At 39.0% G+C, this 17659-nt stretch overlaps 2 protein-coding genes across 4 annotated transcripts in view; both read right to left on the reverse strand.

Moving 5' to 3' along the window:
- Positions 1 to 352: 352 nt before the first annotated feature.
- On the reverse strand, positions 353 to 11567 carry LOC117270768 (transmembrane protein 181). 2 transcript variants are annotated; one of them, XM_033648617.2, is made up of 17 exons: positions 11259 to 11567; positions 8296 to 8399; positions 7977 to 8044; positions 5618 to 5708; positions 5342 to 5460; positions 4971 to 5087; positions 4766 to 4846; positions 4564 to 4663; positions 3922 to 4052; positions 3736 to 3827; positions 3585 to 3642; positions 3350 to 3452; positions 3208 to 3259; positions 3026 to 3108; positions 2110 to 2199; positions 1963 to 2029; positions 353 to 1858 (listed from the first exon to the last, which is right to left on the reverse strand). In XM_033648617.2, exons 1-17 carry the CDS (start codon positions 11390 to 11392, stop codon positions 1774 to 1776), a joined length of 1575 nt encoding a protein of 524 aa, XP_033504508.1. In that variant the 5' UTR covers positions 11393 to 11567; the 3' UTR covers positions 353 to 1773. The 2 variants fall into 2 exon arrangements, with proteins under 2 accessions (XP_033504508.1, XP_033504509.1); XM_033648618.2 differs by lacking the exon at positions 11259 to 11567 and adding an exon at positions 8685 to 8822.
- Positions 11568 to 17248: 5681 nt separating this feature from the next.
- Positions 17249 to 17659, reverse strand: part of tulp4a (TUB like protein 4a) — a 30723-nt gene continuing 30312 nt past the window's right edge. For both annotated transcript variants that reach the window (XM_078173839.1, XM_033648784.2), the window contains exon 14: positions 17249 to 17505. In XM_078173839.1, the coding sequence (XP_078029965.1) occupies positions 17389 to 17505 (117 nt within the window). In that variant the 3' untranslated portion in view covers positions 17249 to 17388. The remainder of the gene's footprint in view (positions 17506 to 17659) is intronic.

Here is a 17659-nt window from a genome sequence, read left to right on the forward strand (position 1 = left end):
ACAGATTCTGCAATTTACATTGTAAAGGAAGAAAAAAAAATTTTTTTTTCTTTTTTTTTTAACCGATGGATTTCCAGATTGGAAGAATTATAACCGGAAGTCTTCTTGGTTCACATCGGAGGCAGTATTAATGGACGAGTATCAGACAGAAGAGGAGGTGAGTTTTGTGCTTTAAACTAACAGTGTTTTTGGGCTGGCCATCTGAACGAACTACAGCATACCTAGGGTGTTTGAAATGTATAGGATTTTGTGTGTTTTTGAGAACCTGCATGTTGTATTCAGTCGCGTTGACTGTATTTGAATACACTTTTCTGCTTTTATACTAAGTGCAATTGAATAAAACAATACTATGCTGGATATACTTTGCTTTATTTACATGAGACACGACAAGAGTGCTACATGTACAGCTTTTATCTCATTAAGCAACACAAATTGCAAAGAACTCCCAACATATCGGGACCCACAACAACCTCATTTAACCACCGTAAACTACATTCACACTGAAAGAATCAAAAATGTACATTAATCTCAAAGCATTTACAAATTTGAGACCGCAGCCCAGTAATAAGAAATGTAAAGACAAGGCACCATCTTGATTAGAATACGTTAGGATATTATTTGTAAGGAACGGAAACACATTTGTTTGGCTGTTTTTGTCCATAACTCCAGGTTTATAAAACAAAGGAAAAGGCAGCAAGTCTTACATTGTAGGCAAGGTATGGAAAGTTACGTGAGGAAAAAAACAACTACTTAAAATAATATGCTCTACATAAGGCAAAATATATTTGGCCAATGGTATAATTACTGTATGTGCAGGGAGAAAGAATGTGACAAATCAGTAGTCCATTTACATTAAGTTGTGTAAAATCCATGCAATTCATTAAAATCCATTCACGTCGTCAGATAATACACTATCAAACATCGTCACTTACCAGTGAAATAAATTAAACTCTTAAACAAGTGCAATTACAAAGCTGCTCTCAAAGGGAAGAACTGTCAAGAGGAGTGGTCAGAGATAAGTGGCACCTACTCCAGCTAAGGCTCTCTCTGGAGTTTTTTTAAAACACGTCTGAGGCCAAAGAGAATTTGTCGACAGCCAACACTGCTATGGCACTTTAATTCCCTATTTATCACTCATGTCAGTGCTTGCAAGCCATAGTGTGAACCACCAGAGTGCACTTAAGGCTGCAGCATGTAGCTTCCTTTACTTCCTACTACCAGTATAATGTTAATCAGCTTTGGCCAGATACACATTCTCATTATTGTCAGACTATCAGAGAGCAGAAAGGAATGGGAAAAACAACACAACGCAGGTAAAGAGACACAACAGTGGTTCAACGCAAAGCATTAAAAATAACATTGATTCAACAAAAAAAAAAAAAAAACAATCCCAAATGGACATTAGCATTCCTCCCAATCATCTCTAACTAATAGGTTGTTAAGAAATGCTGGTCACGAGGAAAAAAGTTTACAAACTGGTAAAAATTGTACTGTTTTACACATGTGTTTGTTTCCTTTGTTTTCAATGAGACTGAAAGAATAAACAATGAAGGAAAAAGTCTGAGTGGCTACATGCCCCAAATTTCAGTAAAAGTACAGTACATTCAGTAGACATGGAACTTTTCTTAAAAATATAGTTATGTACACTTACAGTATGTCATTTTTGTAATACCATTGCAAGTTATTTACACATACACATGATAGTTTGTTGTATTGTACTCTCATAGCTTCCAGCAGGGACGCACAAGAGGTACAAGCTGGTCAGAAATCCCATCAGTCGCTGTCACTCTCATCCTGGTACTTGGTGGTTGCTTTGATAGCACGTCCGTTTTGTAAAGGCATGTCTTCATAATCACTCCTGTACAAAGACAAAGAAAACATCAAATGGTTTTTGCTGAATACTACACCGCAAACTGTAAGGTATGAAAATACATAAAATTAATTAAGTAAACAAATGCTTACCCGTATATTACTTCATCATCTGAGTCGTTCAGCATGGAGAAAGCAGGATTATCCTTCAACTGGGAGTCTGGGGAATGATACAAAACCAGTTACATTAATCTGTTATCTTCATTACCTCCTATATTGAGACTGTGCTGTATTACCTACCATACAGTGCATTTTTGGAAGGGGAATACACAAATGCCAATGTGTACAGATAAAAGTTGAGCAGACCGTAGAATGATAAGAATTCAGCTGGTATGTCTGACGTTAAGGAATAATTTCTCACTATTTAAGACATCAACATGCTACCTCACATGGTATACTTCAAGGGGACATGTTATGCTCATTTTTAGGTCAGCTCTGACTGGTCAGCATTTCCGGGTCATCCAAATCTCCTCATTTACACAGGAGTCGAAAACCGCACTGGGCAATGATGTCACACCTGAGTTGCCCGCGTTCTAATACCACAAGTAACACAAAACCAGTTCTAGCCAGGTTAACCACTGTTAGCAATACCAGTTATTTTACATATACAAACACCACAGCAACATGCTTACAGCCAGAAATTAAGACTGTGCTGTGTGTACGACCGTTCTTATGAGACACAAATAAGCCAACAAGTGCTAATAAGCAGGATGTTACTGCAGCTTTCACTACTGTTGCTGTGCGGAGTAGCCATATTGGATTTCGAGGTCAGGATTGGAGTCAGAAATCTGACTTCAGGGGGCTTTCCAGTTGAAATTTCTGACTGAAAACATGGACCAACCAAGATTACATGCTTCCCTGATGTTAGCATGTAGCTACATCTAACAATGTAGGCTACATTATGTAAACACTTTCAGTGATGTGCTTGGAGCAGATGACCATACAAAAAGAAATCCTATGATGTCATACTGTAACCACAGTATAAAAGCTGTGTTTGGAGCAGTCTGAATGCTACCTCATTGGATAAACTTTGGCCATATTTAATATGAACATCCTTCAATGTAACACTGTGTTTAAGACACAAAATACGGTAAAGCATAAGAGGCCCCCTTTCAGTGAAATCATGCTTGAAATGAAACACCATTAGAAAGGATATAGTTTTGATAATGAGTAGACAGTTCAGCAACAAAGTTGTCTTGAAGAGCCTTGGCACCAAACCTCAGGTAGAGAATGACCATGCTGGTGGAGAAAAAGCAACAAGAACGACAGGATCATATTAACCACAAAGGGCTCTGTCAAAAAAAAAAAAACAGAGCAGTTCTTTTCTTAAAAACACACCTTATTACAAGAACCACGAATGTCAGCGCTGTCAAAAACCTGAGCCGGAGATCTAGAGGTTGAAAACACACATCACATTAATGTTACCATGGTAAAAGAAACTGAACTGAATCAAATAAAGAGGTGTGGTATGTTGTGATACCTGAGTAAGGCATGTTCTTGAGTTCAGAACAAGCTCTGACGACCAGGAAGATCAGGTAGAGGATGTAGAGGGCAACTACAATCAGGAAGAAGATTTTCATGCCCTGGAGAAATAACATGAGACTTTATTAAACTCCTGGGCAAATGAAGACACAAACACTGAGTGTACTTAATATAACAACACTATTCAACCACCTTTGCCCCAATCTGTATCATTAAAAGGTAAAAAGTCTCACCTGAAAGTTTTCTATGTCCACTTTATACAAATAAGTAGGGTCTTGGAGTTCATTAACCCTGCAAATTCAGAAAAGAAGAGTTGATCTTTTCGGTCCTGTTGTAATTCACTGTTTGATTCAGGCTGCTAGCAGCCAGTGGGGTCAGACTTACGTTTGCCATATGCCCAGTGTAACCGCTGAGAGCCACAGAAGACCCACAATGATCAGCTTAGGCAGGTAGAACGTAAGACATTTCCTCTCACCCTGAGGAAACGACACAAAACACATTAAATAAGATTCATATTGATATGCTAAAATTGAGGAAAACATTAAAGTATAGGTGTAGCACTGGACACACCTGAACCCTGATGCCATGATAAACACAGAGCCAGAAGAGCAGCAGGGCACACAGGAACAGAGCCTGGAAGAAAGCGTCTAACATCCCTGGAAACCAGCTGTTCACCAGGAATGACAGTGGGAAAAATGGATCTGAAGAGCAAAAGCAACAAAATGAGCAAAACACCTCACCTTGAACCTACACATCTTTTAACATGGACAAGACACATGTAACATTTGCAGTTGACATTACAGTTGACATGGGATCCATTAAATTATCTTGTCACACACTTATAATAACAGTCTGAGCATGTCAGTGCCAAAAACAAGCACTTTTAGTGGACCTAAATGGACGGTGTAAAGATGCCCTGAGTGTCTCGTATCAAAAAATATTGTTCCCATTAGTTACTCAGACACAAAAACACAGAAAAATAGGGTCCAGGTTGGAAAATAGCCTTTAACTCAGAATTTCACAGTCATCTGACATACAGAAAGCCACACAGCAACTCTTCAGCATGGTAGCAAATGCTTTGTTTTCCCACTTGCAGTAAATTGATGTGAAAGTTTGTGGGCGTTCCTATAAATACCAACTATCTATACCTGATTTCACAGGTTGTATTTTAGGGGTAAAATATGACTTGTGGAGAGAAAATACTGGACTCACCATTGTAGAGAAGCAGCAAAGGGAGCAGGATGGACATCCACTTTTGTTCTATGCCCCAATCCCTCATAGAAAACTTCCTCAGAGAGTGTGCAAACATACACTGGGACATGTAGAACAAACAAACGTTAGTCCTGCATTTGGTCGGATCAGAATACTGGTTATGTAAAGTTCATTGGGGTTAAGACCTGAATAGTCATCTTACCGTCACCATGAAGGTCAACACCACAAAGACAAATCTGAACCAGATCTCCACTTGCGAGAAGGTGGGGTTGTATGTTTTCCACTGAGGAGGGATTTTTAAAAAGAGAAGAAAAAGGGAGAGAAACGATAAGAGTGAAAAGGCCGTGACTGACCTGTGAGCTCAAGCTATTTCATTATTAAAAACCCTGCCAGTGTTTGTCACTCACCACAAACTTGACCTTGATTTCATATGTGATATTTTCAAGGCCTTTGAAGCTAACCATGACCTGGTACTGGGTGTAGTTCAGATGACCAAGATGGAGCACGATTATCTCATCACATTTCTGTAAGCAGAGACAGAAAACGGTGTGTCACTGTCGGTTCAGTCAACAATCCAATGCATAATTGAACTGCTCTGTTACTGTCGGTCTGACATGATAATCAGTTTCACTGCACTCACTGCTATACAGCCTCATTTCATATCATAAATAACATTTCATAAACTCACACTGCTGTTCTGGTTGCTGCTGCCTGACTAGATGATTTAATCCTACATATTGAGAGAAGAAAGTGACTGGGTTTGCTGATCGACACTTACAGCCCCGCAGTGTAGAGTTCTTGGTTTCTGCTGCACTTTGTTGATGTGCATCACACTGGCGTCCTGCATCACTCCCTTTAGCTCCACACTGATCTCGAAGGGCTGCTGGAAATCACCCACTGACACAGACAGCAGTGAAAACATGTCATTAGCCACAGGTAGGCATGTTTGCAAAACAATAAAACAAAAAGCTATGTGAGGTGCGTCACAGAGACGCCCTCATTATTCCACTGTCTTTAATACGGTTGTCATCTGTAGCTCATTCTGTGGTCTTACTGTTGCTGTGTTCAGCCTGGATCAGACAGGTGAGCCATAGCTGCTGGTTGTAGGTGGTGAGGGGAGGAGATACTATCTTGAAGGGCCCAGTCTGAAAACATACAATTAATGACATAATTAATCATTATAAGGGATACTAATAAATGGAAAGATAAGACGTTATTTCAGTAAGAAGGCATTTTGCTTTAATCAACACAAAACCCAAAGATTTTCTCTTAATACCAGACGATGCAGATATCAACATTACAATTATATTACACTTCACTGTGCATCTGCATTACTCCTCTCTTATACAGGACTCATTATATCAATAACTCCACAGAAAGACGTGCCCTTGAAATGGCAAAACATTTTTTAAATCAGTTGTGTACTATTCATTTCCCCCGGTAAGAAACGGCTTCAGTTTTACAGAGTTTATGTATAAATAGAGTGCCCTAGGAATGAGTCCTAAAATCTGGAAATGAATTAGAATTTTTGCACTCAGTTTCCTGGTCTCAAAGTCAATGGATTTTTTTTGAATGGATTTACATGCCTGAAATAAGGTCTGTGGTTAATTCAAGCTCAAGAGACTTACAAGTTTTGTTCTACAACATAAAATACGTCTTTAATATGTCTTAAAAAAGGCAGTTGCTGACAAGCTGCAAAGTAAGACTACAGACCGTCATCACACCGAACACAGCTTGATAGCCTTGTTGTGGTAGGCATGCGCCTGTGGTGTAGTTTGTTTATAGCCTAATGTTAGCTTTTCCGCAGCTGTATTTAGGCTTCAAAAATCAAAAAAAGTAGTTTTCATTTGTGAAGATTATCTTGCTGAACAAACGTGTGCATTTCATAAGCATTTGTTTGCCACAGAAGCCGTCAAAAAAAAAAAGCCATCTATGTAAAAATCCCATAGTCTTCTGACGAGGGAAACACAATGACGCTAACTTCCACGTTGACCTACAGAAAAAGTCAACCCTGGAGCACTTTGTGAGACATGAGATAAAAGGAAAAGAAGAAGAAAAAATGTGTAAACACACACACACACACACACACACACACACAGGAATTCAATCAAATGTAAGGCAGCTAAAAACTAGCAAAAGGTCAAAAGGTTGAATTGCCAGAGAGCAGAAAAGTTCCAGTTAAAATGTCTGTAGTACAGAGAGGATACAGCCGCAGTTACTTAAAGAAATATTTAATTGCTTGAAAGGCGGTCTTTTCAAAAAACTAGACTGTCTATGCAGTAGAAAGATAAAAATACTTTTGAAATTGTTGCAACATGACCAAAGAAACAGAGGAAAAGGGCTGTGGCATTTGCATTTGCTCAAGAGGAGGAAAACCTACAACTACCAGAGTGCGCTGCACCACATTGAATCAATAAACGCTCCCACTGGTGTGCGATGTAATGCAAGCTCAACTGTAGAAATAGGCAATGCAGTAACAGAATCTTGGCTCATTATGATCAGCACTGCCTAGTTTTACTATTTGATCTTAGTTTTTTCAGCCTCCATTTTTACAATAAAGGAAACAATATGGCTCTTGTGTCTTGTTTCCAAATTACTGTGTAGCAATCAAACAGTACACTAAAATATGTTTCTGAAAACATTTTAGGGGAGAAATAGGCAATATAGTGACATAATCTTGGTTTGTATTTGATCAGCACTGCCTGGTTTTATCATTTGGTCTGAGTTTAAGGGAGAGATAGGGGTGGGTCTCTCTGTCAGTCCACTTCTATACTTCCAGTGTCTGTGGTGGCCGGCATAAGAAAATGCAGAAGTTCAATATGTAGTTCAAGAAACCGCCCTTTTTTCTGAGCAACAGTCCTGGAGCCAGCGAAAATCCACCAGATGACACATTTTGTGTCATCCAGCTGATCTGAGCTGAGAGATGAGCACAGAGACCTGGGCGCTGGAAAGATGGAGGGAAGATTTTTCTCTTTTTAAGATATTTTTTTGGGGCTTTTCGGCCTGTATTTGATAGGACAGTGGTAGCGTAAAAGAGGGAGAGAGAGGTGATGACATGCAGCAAAGGGCAGCAGGTCAGAACCTACAGCCGCTGCAGCAAGGACGTAGCCTGTGTACATGGGGCACCTGCTCTACCTGGTGAACTACTCAGCGCTGTTCATTTACACCTATCACCCACATTGTTATGATACAAAGCTGGTCAATAATTGGCAAAGCATCTCGTTAAGTAATGTCAACAATCTCTACAAAGCAAGTTCAACAACAAAAAAAGTGCTTGGGCATTATTAACTGCAGTAAATCTGAAAATATCACATCAAATATCACAAATGTGGTTTCCTGCAAATGAAGTGATTGCATCCTATCCCCCTGATGTGTGCTATTTGTTCTCAGCAACACACAGCTTCTCATCTTACCTTAACTGTGAGGTTTTTGAGAAGTAACTGATCGCCATTGTGCTCTTGCTCAGTAATAATCCTAGGACCTACACAAATAAAGAAGACACACTGAATACATTTTTCACAGACTGAACCACTGGACTAGGATAAGAGTAGTGATAAAAAGCAGCTGACACACTTTAAGTAATGTGTTATCAGAGCTTGATAACGGTACGTTATGTGTCAAGGAGAATGACTCACACACTCACACATCTCTGTATCTCATACTCTTAAGTCTGCGTTAATATGACTTCTGACCAACACCCAGCTTGGGCCGGTGCTGCAGAGAGAAACGTACCTGCAATCCCAATGAAGACTGTGAGACCAAAGCAGATCAGGAAAAACACGAAGACCAAGACAAAATGTCTCTTGGACAGGGTGTAGAGCCGCATGGGTGCCAGTCTGTCACAGGGAGACATTAGAGAGAGTTACCACACCACACCACAGCCACGGACAGAAAATGATAAAAAGGAACTGACACGAGTTAAGTCTGTTTTGTGGTTAATGCTGAAAACCCACTGTGGCTGACGTGCGGATATGTCAACACTGTTAGCTTCCATGCTAGCTTATGCTAGCAGTAACAGATGGTAGAAAAGGAGCTACCCAGTTGCTCTAACACCGTCTCTCACACACTCAAACATTGGTGACACGTCTCGGGAGTGTCCGCTGACCACATCTAACACTTACCGCTCCATTTGTTTCGGTTCGCAATCTCGGTTCCGAGAAAAAACGCTAAAATATCGCAGTGGATCCACATCCGTGTAGCAACATCAGTCTGCGACAACCGGAATGCAACGTCATCAAGTGGGAGGGGGCAGTCACGTGACGTCAGGGGAAAAGGGCTTCCTTCTGTGCTACCACTTCCTCTTTATATACGCGTTGTTTTTACTTTATAAAGCTGTTACGTTTCAATGTTAGACTTCATGTCGATATATTTATCTGCGGATGAAACTAATAAAATATTTAAAATATTGTTTTCTAAAAACATACGGTTTAAAGCCTTGAAGATATCGGTTTTTTTGTTAACTTCATTCAATCATCATAAATAAAGCAAAAACATGGAAGAATACAATTAATAACGAGAAACAAAACACAAAATGGGTACATACTTCCATAAAAGAATAAAAAGAGCTTTTTTTAAGGCACTGTAAATGTCTATAGCCCTGATAGCTTTCTGATTTGTCGGTCCCACTAGTGTCTCAGTGTGAGTTCACGCTTGAGATGCTGGATATTTAGAGAGAGCATTTGCATTTATGGATGAAAACCTTGCCATATAAAATGAGACATTTAAAATAAAGGCATGACCTCTCTTCAGGTCATTTTCCCTTTATAAAAATAACATCTCTTATCTGTAAATTAGCCCCACATACCATATCAAAGACATGTTCAACATCAAGCCACAAGACTTTTACATATCATGCCACTATCACAGAACACACACTTAGATTATCCATAAAACAGACAAAAGTGTAGCTATCAAAGCCTAATCAATGAATATCAAAGTTTCATTGTGTCATGTGTCTCAGCTTCTATGTTTGTGGTGCAGGGATATTTAATTAGTGATGGTTTTCTGTTAGTATGCTAATCATATTTTCATGTTTTCCAAATGAGACTAAAAGAAAAGGTGGCCTATATAATATGATTCATTTACTGTAATGAACTTTCTGCATGTTAAAATATTGTTGTTGTTTTTTCTGGGAACTACTCCTTTTAATGCATAGGTCATGAATTTATGTAAACATACAAATGTGAATACTTGGTCTAATATCACAATAATGGAGCATCAACAGGTAATGAGAGCAAAATTTAGCCCCAAACTGGCAGTTACTTAACAAATGTAATCATGAAAAAGTACATATCTTAATTATTGTATTACCAGGAGCTGTCTTGTTGGTCTGTGTCAATGTTTCAGTCTCGTCCTGTCATTTTGTTAAGTGTTATATGTGTGTTGTTTTTGTGCACTGTCATGAATGTTAAGTTGTTGTGGACCTCAGGAAGAATAGCTGCTGCAATGCAGTAATGGAGATCATAATAAACTAAACCAAGCAGGATTCAGAGAGATTATTTCTAAAAAGTGGTCTGTTAGATAAACTGTGTGTAATTTTTAAATATACTTCACTAACCTTATTGTTGACAAAATATTTGTCATAATAACTCCATTAATTTCCAATAATGTTGCCTATTCCAATAGTGTTTGCAGCTAGAAGGTGCAGGTCAGTGTATTATATGTGTAAAAAAATATTAAATTTGTTATCCTTGATGTTGATGCCATTTAACAATACATCTGTCTTAAACATTGACTGTTCATTAGACATATTACTTCTCAAAAACATGTAGGTGTTGCATCAAATACTATAATATATTCTCGTGGAAGCATTGGGATACCAAATTCCTTTAATAATTCGGTGTATATATGTAAATGACTGTTTTCATTACTTAATTGTGATACAAGCAAATTATTATTTCTAAGGCAATAGCTATTTAACGTCTTCTATGTACCAACAAGATTTGATCTGATGTTTTTAGATTCTGATTTTTAATTTCTACTTAGCTAAAATAAATAAATAAATAACCATGTAAGCGATTTAAGATTTGCCTATGTAACACGACTGCGTCAAAATAAAATAAAATAAAATAAAATAAAAATCTCATTAAATTAAATTAAAAATAACATAAAATTAAATTAAATATAAAACATTAAAAAAATAATAAAGCGATTTAAGTTAATTTTCCTCACACAAAAATTACTTCACACTTCACGAATGAGCATTTAAATTTCAAAGTAGGCGTGTGCTGATTCACCATCATTTAATGCAGATGTAATCTATGGTTAAATGTCCCTCCACAAGGCGACACTTGTTGCCTTTCATAGAAACCAATCGGCCCCTGCCTCTTGAAACTACAAAATTATCATATTACTGCATTGTGAGAAAATGTGTAAAACGCAAAGTATTCTCATATTTTGCTGATTTCCATCCATATTTTCTTTAATGTATCTATTTTAGGACTGCACTACCTTAGACAGGCATCATCTAACATATAAAGCCACACCATGTTATACAATAAATGAGCGTAATGCCGCATAAATCTCAGCGATGGACACCTCTCCTTTGTATCTGCCATCACCACACAGCAGGCTTATAAAATACAGCTAAAGGTGCAGATGGTTAAATTCATAGTCCCAGCATCTAACGCCAAACAGCCATGATACTGTAACGCAGCGGTAAAATGGATCTGTTGGTGGATAAACAGGAGACCCACCTGTAAAAGCGATCATCTCTGTAAGGTGTCAAGTCCTCCTTCAGCTCGTTGTAGGCCTCCTGTATCTTCCTACAGAAGTATTTCAGCTCGCTGTACAGAGGGTTTTCCAAGCCGGACGAGTAGTCGGTGTCCATTATGACACACCGAGCCGTCTGACGGCTGAAAATGGCGATGGGGGAACAATCCGCTGCCTATAGAGAGCAGCACAATGATCCGGCTGTATTGTTAGCGTCGTTTGATTGAAAATGCAGTCGAAGCTGTTTTGTTTGTGTCGATTCAAAGAAAAAAAAAGCTGTAAAAAAAAACGAAGAGGGGACGGAAGCACACAGGCAACACACGGGAGGAGGGTCACGTGATGAGAGTTCAGCACCACGGACAGAGACAGACAGCTGCCTGTGATGACAGCACAGACACCACAGACAGCAGTGTGGCCAGCATCATGGGTCTGTGGCTCCAAACACTGACTCCTCTCAAGTATATTAGTCCTCCACTCACAAACTTTCTTTGGCTGTAACAATCCATCAGTGACTGTCTTTATTATTCAACATTTAAACACATTTAAAAGCATTTTACAAACACCTAAAACCAATTTACTATGTGGTTTCAAGAACCCCAGTTGAGTAATTCTCGCCGTGACTTTAGTCATTATGAGAAACTATCTTAATTTTCTCATAAATATGAGCTGCAGTAAGTGAAAATTGAGATACTTTGAAAACCTTCTCATAAGTATGACCATGAATGAATTATTAAACAGGCTTACTTGGCACAGGCCCTGGAGCCCTTCTGGCCCTTGCCTGTAACATTTCACCCAAATTAACACATACTGGCCAGGGAAAGAGTCAGAATGACCTCAAAAAGATGCAAACAGATTACAAGGATTAATAAAACAACCACAAAGAAACACAAAATAACTACAAAGAGACACAAAACAACCACAAGACACAAAATAACTACAAAAGGGGCAAAACTACAACAAGACACAATATAACTACAAAAGGGGACAAACAACCACAAAGAGACACAAAACAACCACAAAAAGACACAAAATAACTACAAAAAGGGGCAAAACAACTGCAAAGAGAAACAAGATAACTACAAAGAGCGGCAAAATTAATTCAAATAGTCAAAAAACGACTACATAGAGATGCAAAATCACCACACAGTTTGTGTGTCTTGCTCCTATGAAGGAGAATTGGTGGAGGCTTTTGTGTATCTGTGCCCGGGGGCCCCTCATCTCATCATGCACCAGTGAGTATGAGAAAGTGTTTCACAATTATGAGATAGTGAGTCATAACTGAGTTTTAGGGTCTTGGTGTTGTGCATGTTCACTCACTGGCCTGCCTTGCTGGAACACTTGAATGGAGCTGTAATAATAATGATAATAACAACAACAACTTTATTTATTTACCACCTTTAAAAACAGAGTTTACAATGTGCTTTGACAAACAAAGCAAAAGCAGAACGAGGGTACTCAGAAGGCAAAATAACAACAGAAAGTCAAACAGTCCTACCAAACATAAGAGAGAGACAACACTGTGGTGAAGTTAAGATAAAGTTAAAACAAGAAAAGAAAAATCTAGATATAAAATGTCAAAATAAATATACAAATAAAAGTAATAAAACTGTAAAATAAAAAATACGACATCATATAAAAATACGTTTATAAAGATGGAATTTAAGAAGTGATTTAAGAGAAGTCAGGCACTCCTCAGGCACATGGATGGATTACTGAGCGGCCCATTCTCTCAGGCTGTTCCAAGACAGAACGGCCCTAATGGCAGAAGCATGGTCACCTTTGGATGTAAGCTTTAATTTTCTCACTGTCTGAGGCTCTGAGGCGGCAAACTGGCTCATATGGGGTCAACATCTCTGCTATGTAGCTTTGGGCAGGATCCAGATGAGCTTTATAAGTGATCCATAAAATCTTAAAATCAATTCTAAAACGAGCAGAGTCAACAGAGAGAAGCGAGGACTGAGGTGATGTGATGAAACTGGGCCTTGATAGGAGTATTATTTTCACCTGTCATAATGTTTACTCTCTGAAACTATAGAGCCACCTTGTGTAAACTGACTGGTTTGTACACTGCCATCTCTGAATTCAACACATCACTGGACATATTTACAGGACAAGACACAGCATTTTTCAGAAACGATGACGTTTTATTCAAAAGATGCGTGACATATACAATTATAAAATAATTTACATGGCATGCCTTACTATCCATTCACTATAAACGTTCAGTCACCAAATCAGACTCAGGTTCTTTTCAAGTGTTTTTGTCATTTAGGTCTACATCTACAAATACAAAGCACATACCTCTTCTAAAGAAAAGCCAGATCCTACAATATCTACAACAGGTCATCTCAGAAAATCAGTTTAAAGTGAATCCTTAACCTAAGTCCATAGGCAATTCTCAACATGAACTCAGTGGCTTACACTTGTGAACTCATGTGAACGATGTGTGTGTAAGTGTGTGTGTGTATGTGTAAGAAGCCATGACCACACACATTTAAAGATAATAGATTTAACACTGATGGGACTGGTAGACTGCACGGTTGAATACAGACACACCTTGACTTGACAGTTACACTCTACATAACTAGTCTACCGACTACACTAAACTGGGCACTTACTCATTCACATCTTTTCCATCCAATGCAAACTTCACAAAACACAGAAGAGTCGCCCGTCCCCCGTCCCCCACCCTCGACCCAACCCTATCTTCCCAGCTCACGACTCGGGCTACACTTGTAACAAATTTTCATCAACACAAAGAAATGTTCAGAAAACTCCACAATATACAGTATGTATAGATACTATATCTCCTTCAGGAAATAATCTCATAAATAAAATGTACAGACCAGCAACTGAGATGCTGAACTCAAAGTATGGTATCAAACTGTGGTCAAAAGTGATGACAAAAGGATTTTCCCCCCCTAAAAAATATTGCACAACTAACACAAAAAGATGGATATTTTCTTTGACATGCTCTTTTCTTTTTTTAGGATCAGAAGAGACTTTTTTTTTAATCCTCATCCCTACAACCCCCGTCTGACGGACATGCATCTTGTTGTGATACTGAAAGATCACACTAAATAATTCAATAATCTCATCAATTCAAAGTCAGTCCAAAGTGATCTTTTTTTTTTTTAAGTCAAGAATTAAGTTACACTTCCCTCTATGCCCATTTTTTACCACTATAATTTTTTAGCAAATGCATATTTTGGCACAAAGTTAGAGGCAGAGGTGGGACCAAGTCACAAGTACGTCTTTGCACTCAAGTCTAGAAAGTAAAGTCATGAGTCAAGTCTCAAGTCCTAAACTTTGAGTTACAAGTCCTAAACAAGTCACAATGCACTCGTCAACAAATGTGATGCCATTTTAATTTATTCATTTGATAAAAAGAAGTTTGCTGGAAGTTCCTAAGTGCTATATCGTAAGCAACTGGACTTGTTTGCATTTCTTGAAGGTGTTTTTCCTCTCATCCAGGAGGCTTCTTCAGTTCTAAATGACTGGTGCGGAGTCACAGGTTTTAAACAACAGAGTCATTGTCAGAATCTCCCCCGACATGTGGTCATTCAATTTGGGAAGACTCAGACTGCCCTTCCACTGGTACAGGAATTCAAAAGAACATCGAGGAAGCTGGCTGATTACAGGAACCACCTGCGTTTTAATCTGAGATGCAGGCAACACAGGATCATTCCTGACAGCTAAAGCTTGGGTTCCATAGTGAAAGGACACAGGGCTGCAACGCCAACGACTCCAACGAGTTTAAAGCCTGAGACTCTGCACCAGTCAGTTAGAACGTGTTGTAAAGAATGTCTTTAACGTCTTCATGAAACACAAGCAAGTCCAGTTGCCTACAATACAGCACTTATGATTACCATGACCTGGATGACTCAGAGTCTTCACCGACATTTGCTGTAAGTTGTTGCATCTCTATAATTATCGAACCACATATTTCACATGCTGCAACTCACTTTTTGTTGACCAATGTAGTTTTTGCATGCAAACGAAATTATCACAAGTATCTTTTTTTTCTCCCAACCAGCACTCAGAAGTATAATGTTAGTCTGTTAAAGTTCTCTCCTGAAACTTGATTAGATGCTTGTCTGATTGGTTTAAACAACGTTGATCATCTGAAGAATTAAGCGTCAACTTGTTGGGAATGAACAGCGTTAACCTTAGTTGATTCAGGAAAAAGTATCTTCAAGTCAAGGCTCAAGTCCAAGTGAAGTCAGGAGTCATTGGTGTTCAAGTCCAAGTCAAGTTGCAATTCTTTTTTTGATTTTGTCAAGCACTAAGTCATCAAATCTGTGACTCAAGTCAAGTCTAAGTCGTGTGGCTCGAGTCCACACCTCTGGTTGAAGGTGACCCTAATCACACCTACCTAATATCATTGCCCTTTTTTTAGTGATTTTGTCTACCATCTTATACAGATAAAACCTATTTACTTATATTTGCAATGTGCCTGATAATTTCCTCCTGCCCACAGCGCCCTGCTCTGTGTCCTTAGCTCAACACAAACACAAGCTCGACTGCCTGAAAGAATAAAAGAAAAAGACAGCTTTTCAGATTTCAGTGTCAGCTTACTAAACGAACAGATTTCAATAGCTTCATCCTTCATTGGAGTTCTGACTTCAAAGATTCAGTGACAATGATTTCAGCTTAACTGTTAACTTTTTTTTTTTTTTTTTTTTTGGTGGTTGTAGCGGTTGAGTTAAACAGTACTACAGCGTTGCTCCACACCTGAAGTTACACTTAAAACACAGTGGAGACAGGTGTAAACAGACATCTGTCAAAGTCACCCCAAGTCTCTTTACAACATTTACACATGACTGATATGTATTTACATGACTTCTGAAAAGACTATGAAATGGCATAGGTGAAATATACAAAAATATTTCCTGTACCTTGCTTACATGTTTAGTGTGGTCTTAAAGAGCAGGGACGACCCCCCCCCCCCCCCCCAAACTACACACTCACTTCACAGAAGTGACAGCAGGTGACAAATCACTTCATGCCGGAGGCTGAGTTCAATCCAGGCCTTGGCGACTTCTCTTGCGCCCGTGTCACCATATGTAGATATTTCACTAAGTACAGGATATATCAGTCAAAGCTATTCAGCACATCCCTCCTCCACCTGAATTACAACACAGCAATATTCAAATTCAGCCACCAGTTCTCCCAAATAAAGCAGGTAAGTTGAAAACCATGTTGACAGGGTATGAAGATTGTATATCACAAACAATGACAATAATGTTAAAATTCATATCTGAATAGATAAACAACAAAATTTCCATATAAATTAACCCATGTAGCAGAGTAACGTTTCTTCTTCCTTCAGAGTCCCAGGAAACTATGTGGAAAAGGCTGCAGCTCGCCTCATCTACTAACTCCCAAGTGTTTAACAGTGACACACCTTTTGCCACAGTGAAAAGTGTGACCTCTTAGGAGTGCTCCTAAATGATGCATATATCTAAGCCTCAATTCCAGCCGAGATAGATTGAGATAGTAACAAAAGGAATGGCAGAGAGCGAAAACAAAAACACCCTCCTACCCTCCACCACGTTTAGTCATTTAATAAAATCCTAAAAGCAAAAGCAGTATAATAAAGTGGTAACTGTTTCACTGAAGTTTGTACAGCAATGGATTTCAGTGCCCAGTAGTACCTGTGCGCTCTGGGAAAAAACAACTGTGATCTCCAGAGTGTGGGTTTCAAGTATTACTGCTGCTTCTTTTTGAAAACTGCACCTCGACAACTCCTCGCAGAGTTAACCAATCGGTTATCACGTCTACAAGCTTCTTCTAGCTAAAGCAGCATTTATTTGCATGATGATTACCAAAGCTCAGCTCTTTGGCCCTACATGCATTGCAAGGTGCCACTGACTGCCAAACGGAGCATGTCTGAGGGCATCCTTGGCAAATGCAGCCAATGCTTATTGCACCAACTCTAGTGGCAGCATTGTGTAGTGCAGCATGATTGTATCTCTCTCTATGACCAGGGCTGATTTAAGTCTTCTCTCCAAAAATCAAAGTTTGTTAATCTCAAATGAAACAACTGTGCCCCTTCAACAGATTGCATTTAATTCCCAGATATAACTCAGGGTAAGTAAGGGAGGGGACATCTCATTTGAGGCGTTGAGTAACATTGGCTAAAGCCACTGCGAAGGCCTGCACAGCAGAGAAGGGATACTGGAAGTCCAGGATGTAGGCATTGCCATCGATCCTGCCAAACTGCATCACCTGTGGAGAAAAACAGACAAACAAAAAAGTAAATACACACTGTAAGAGGTACTGTCAATAATAGGGATGCACTGATTTATCAGCCTAACATCGATATCAGCTGATTTTTGCCTTGTTGACAAGCCTTCTGCCTCTGGGACAACGAAAACATCTT

This window comes from Epinephelus lanceolatus, chromosome 13, assembly GCF_041903045.1.
Source record: "Epinephelus lanceolatus isolate andai-2023 chromosome 13, ASM4190304v1, whole genome shotgun sequence".
NCBI lineage: Eukaryota > Metazoa > Chordata > Actinopteri > Perciformes > Serranidae > Epinephelus > Epinephelus lanceolatus.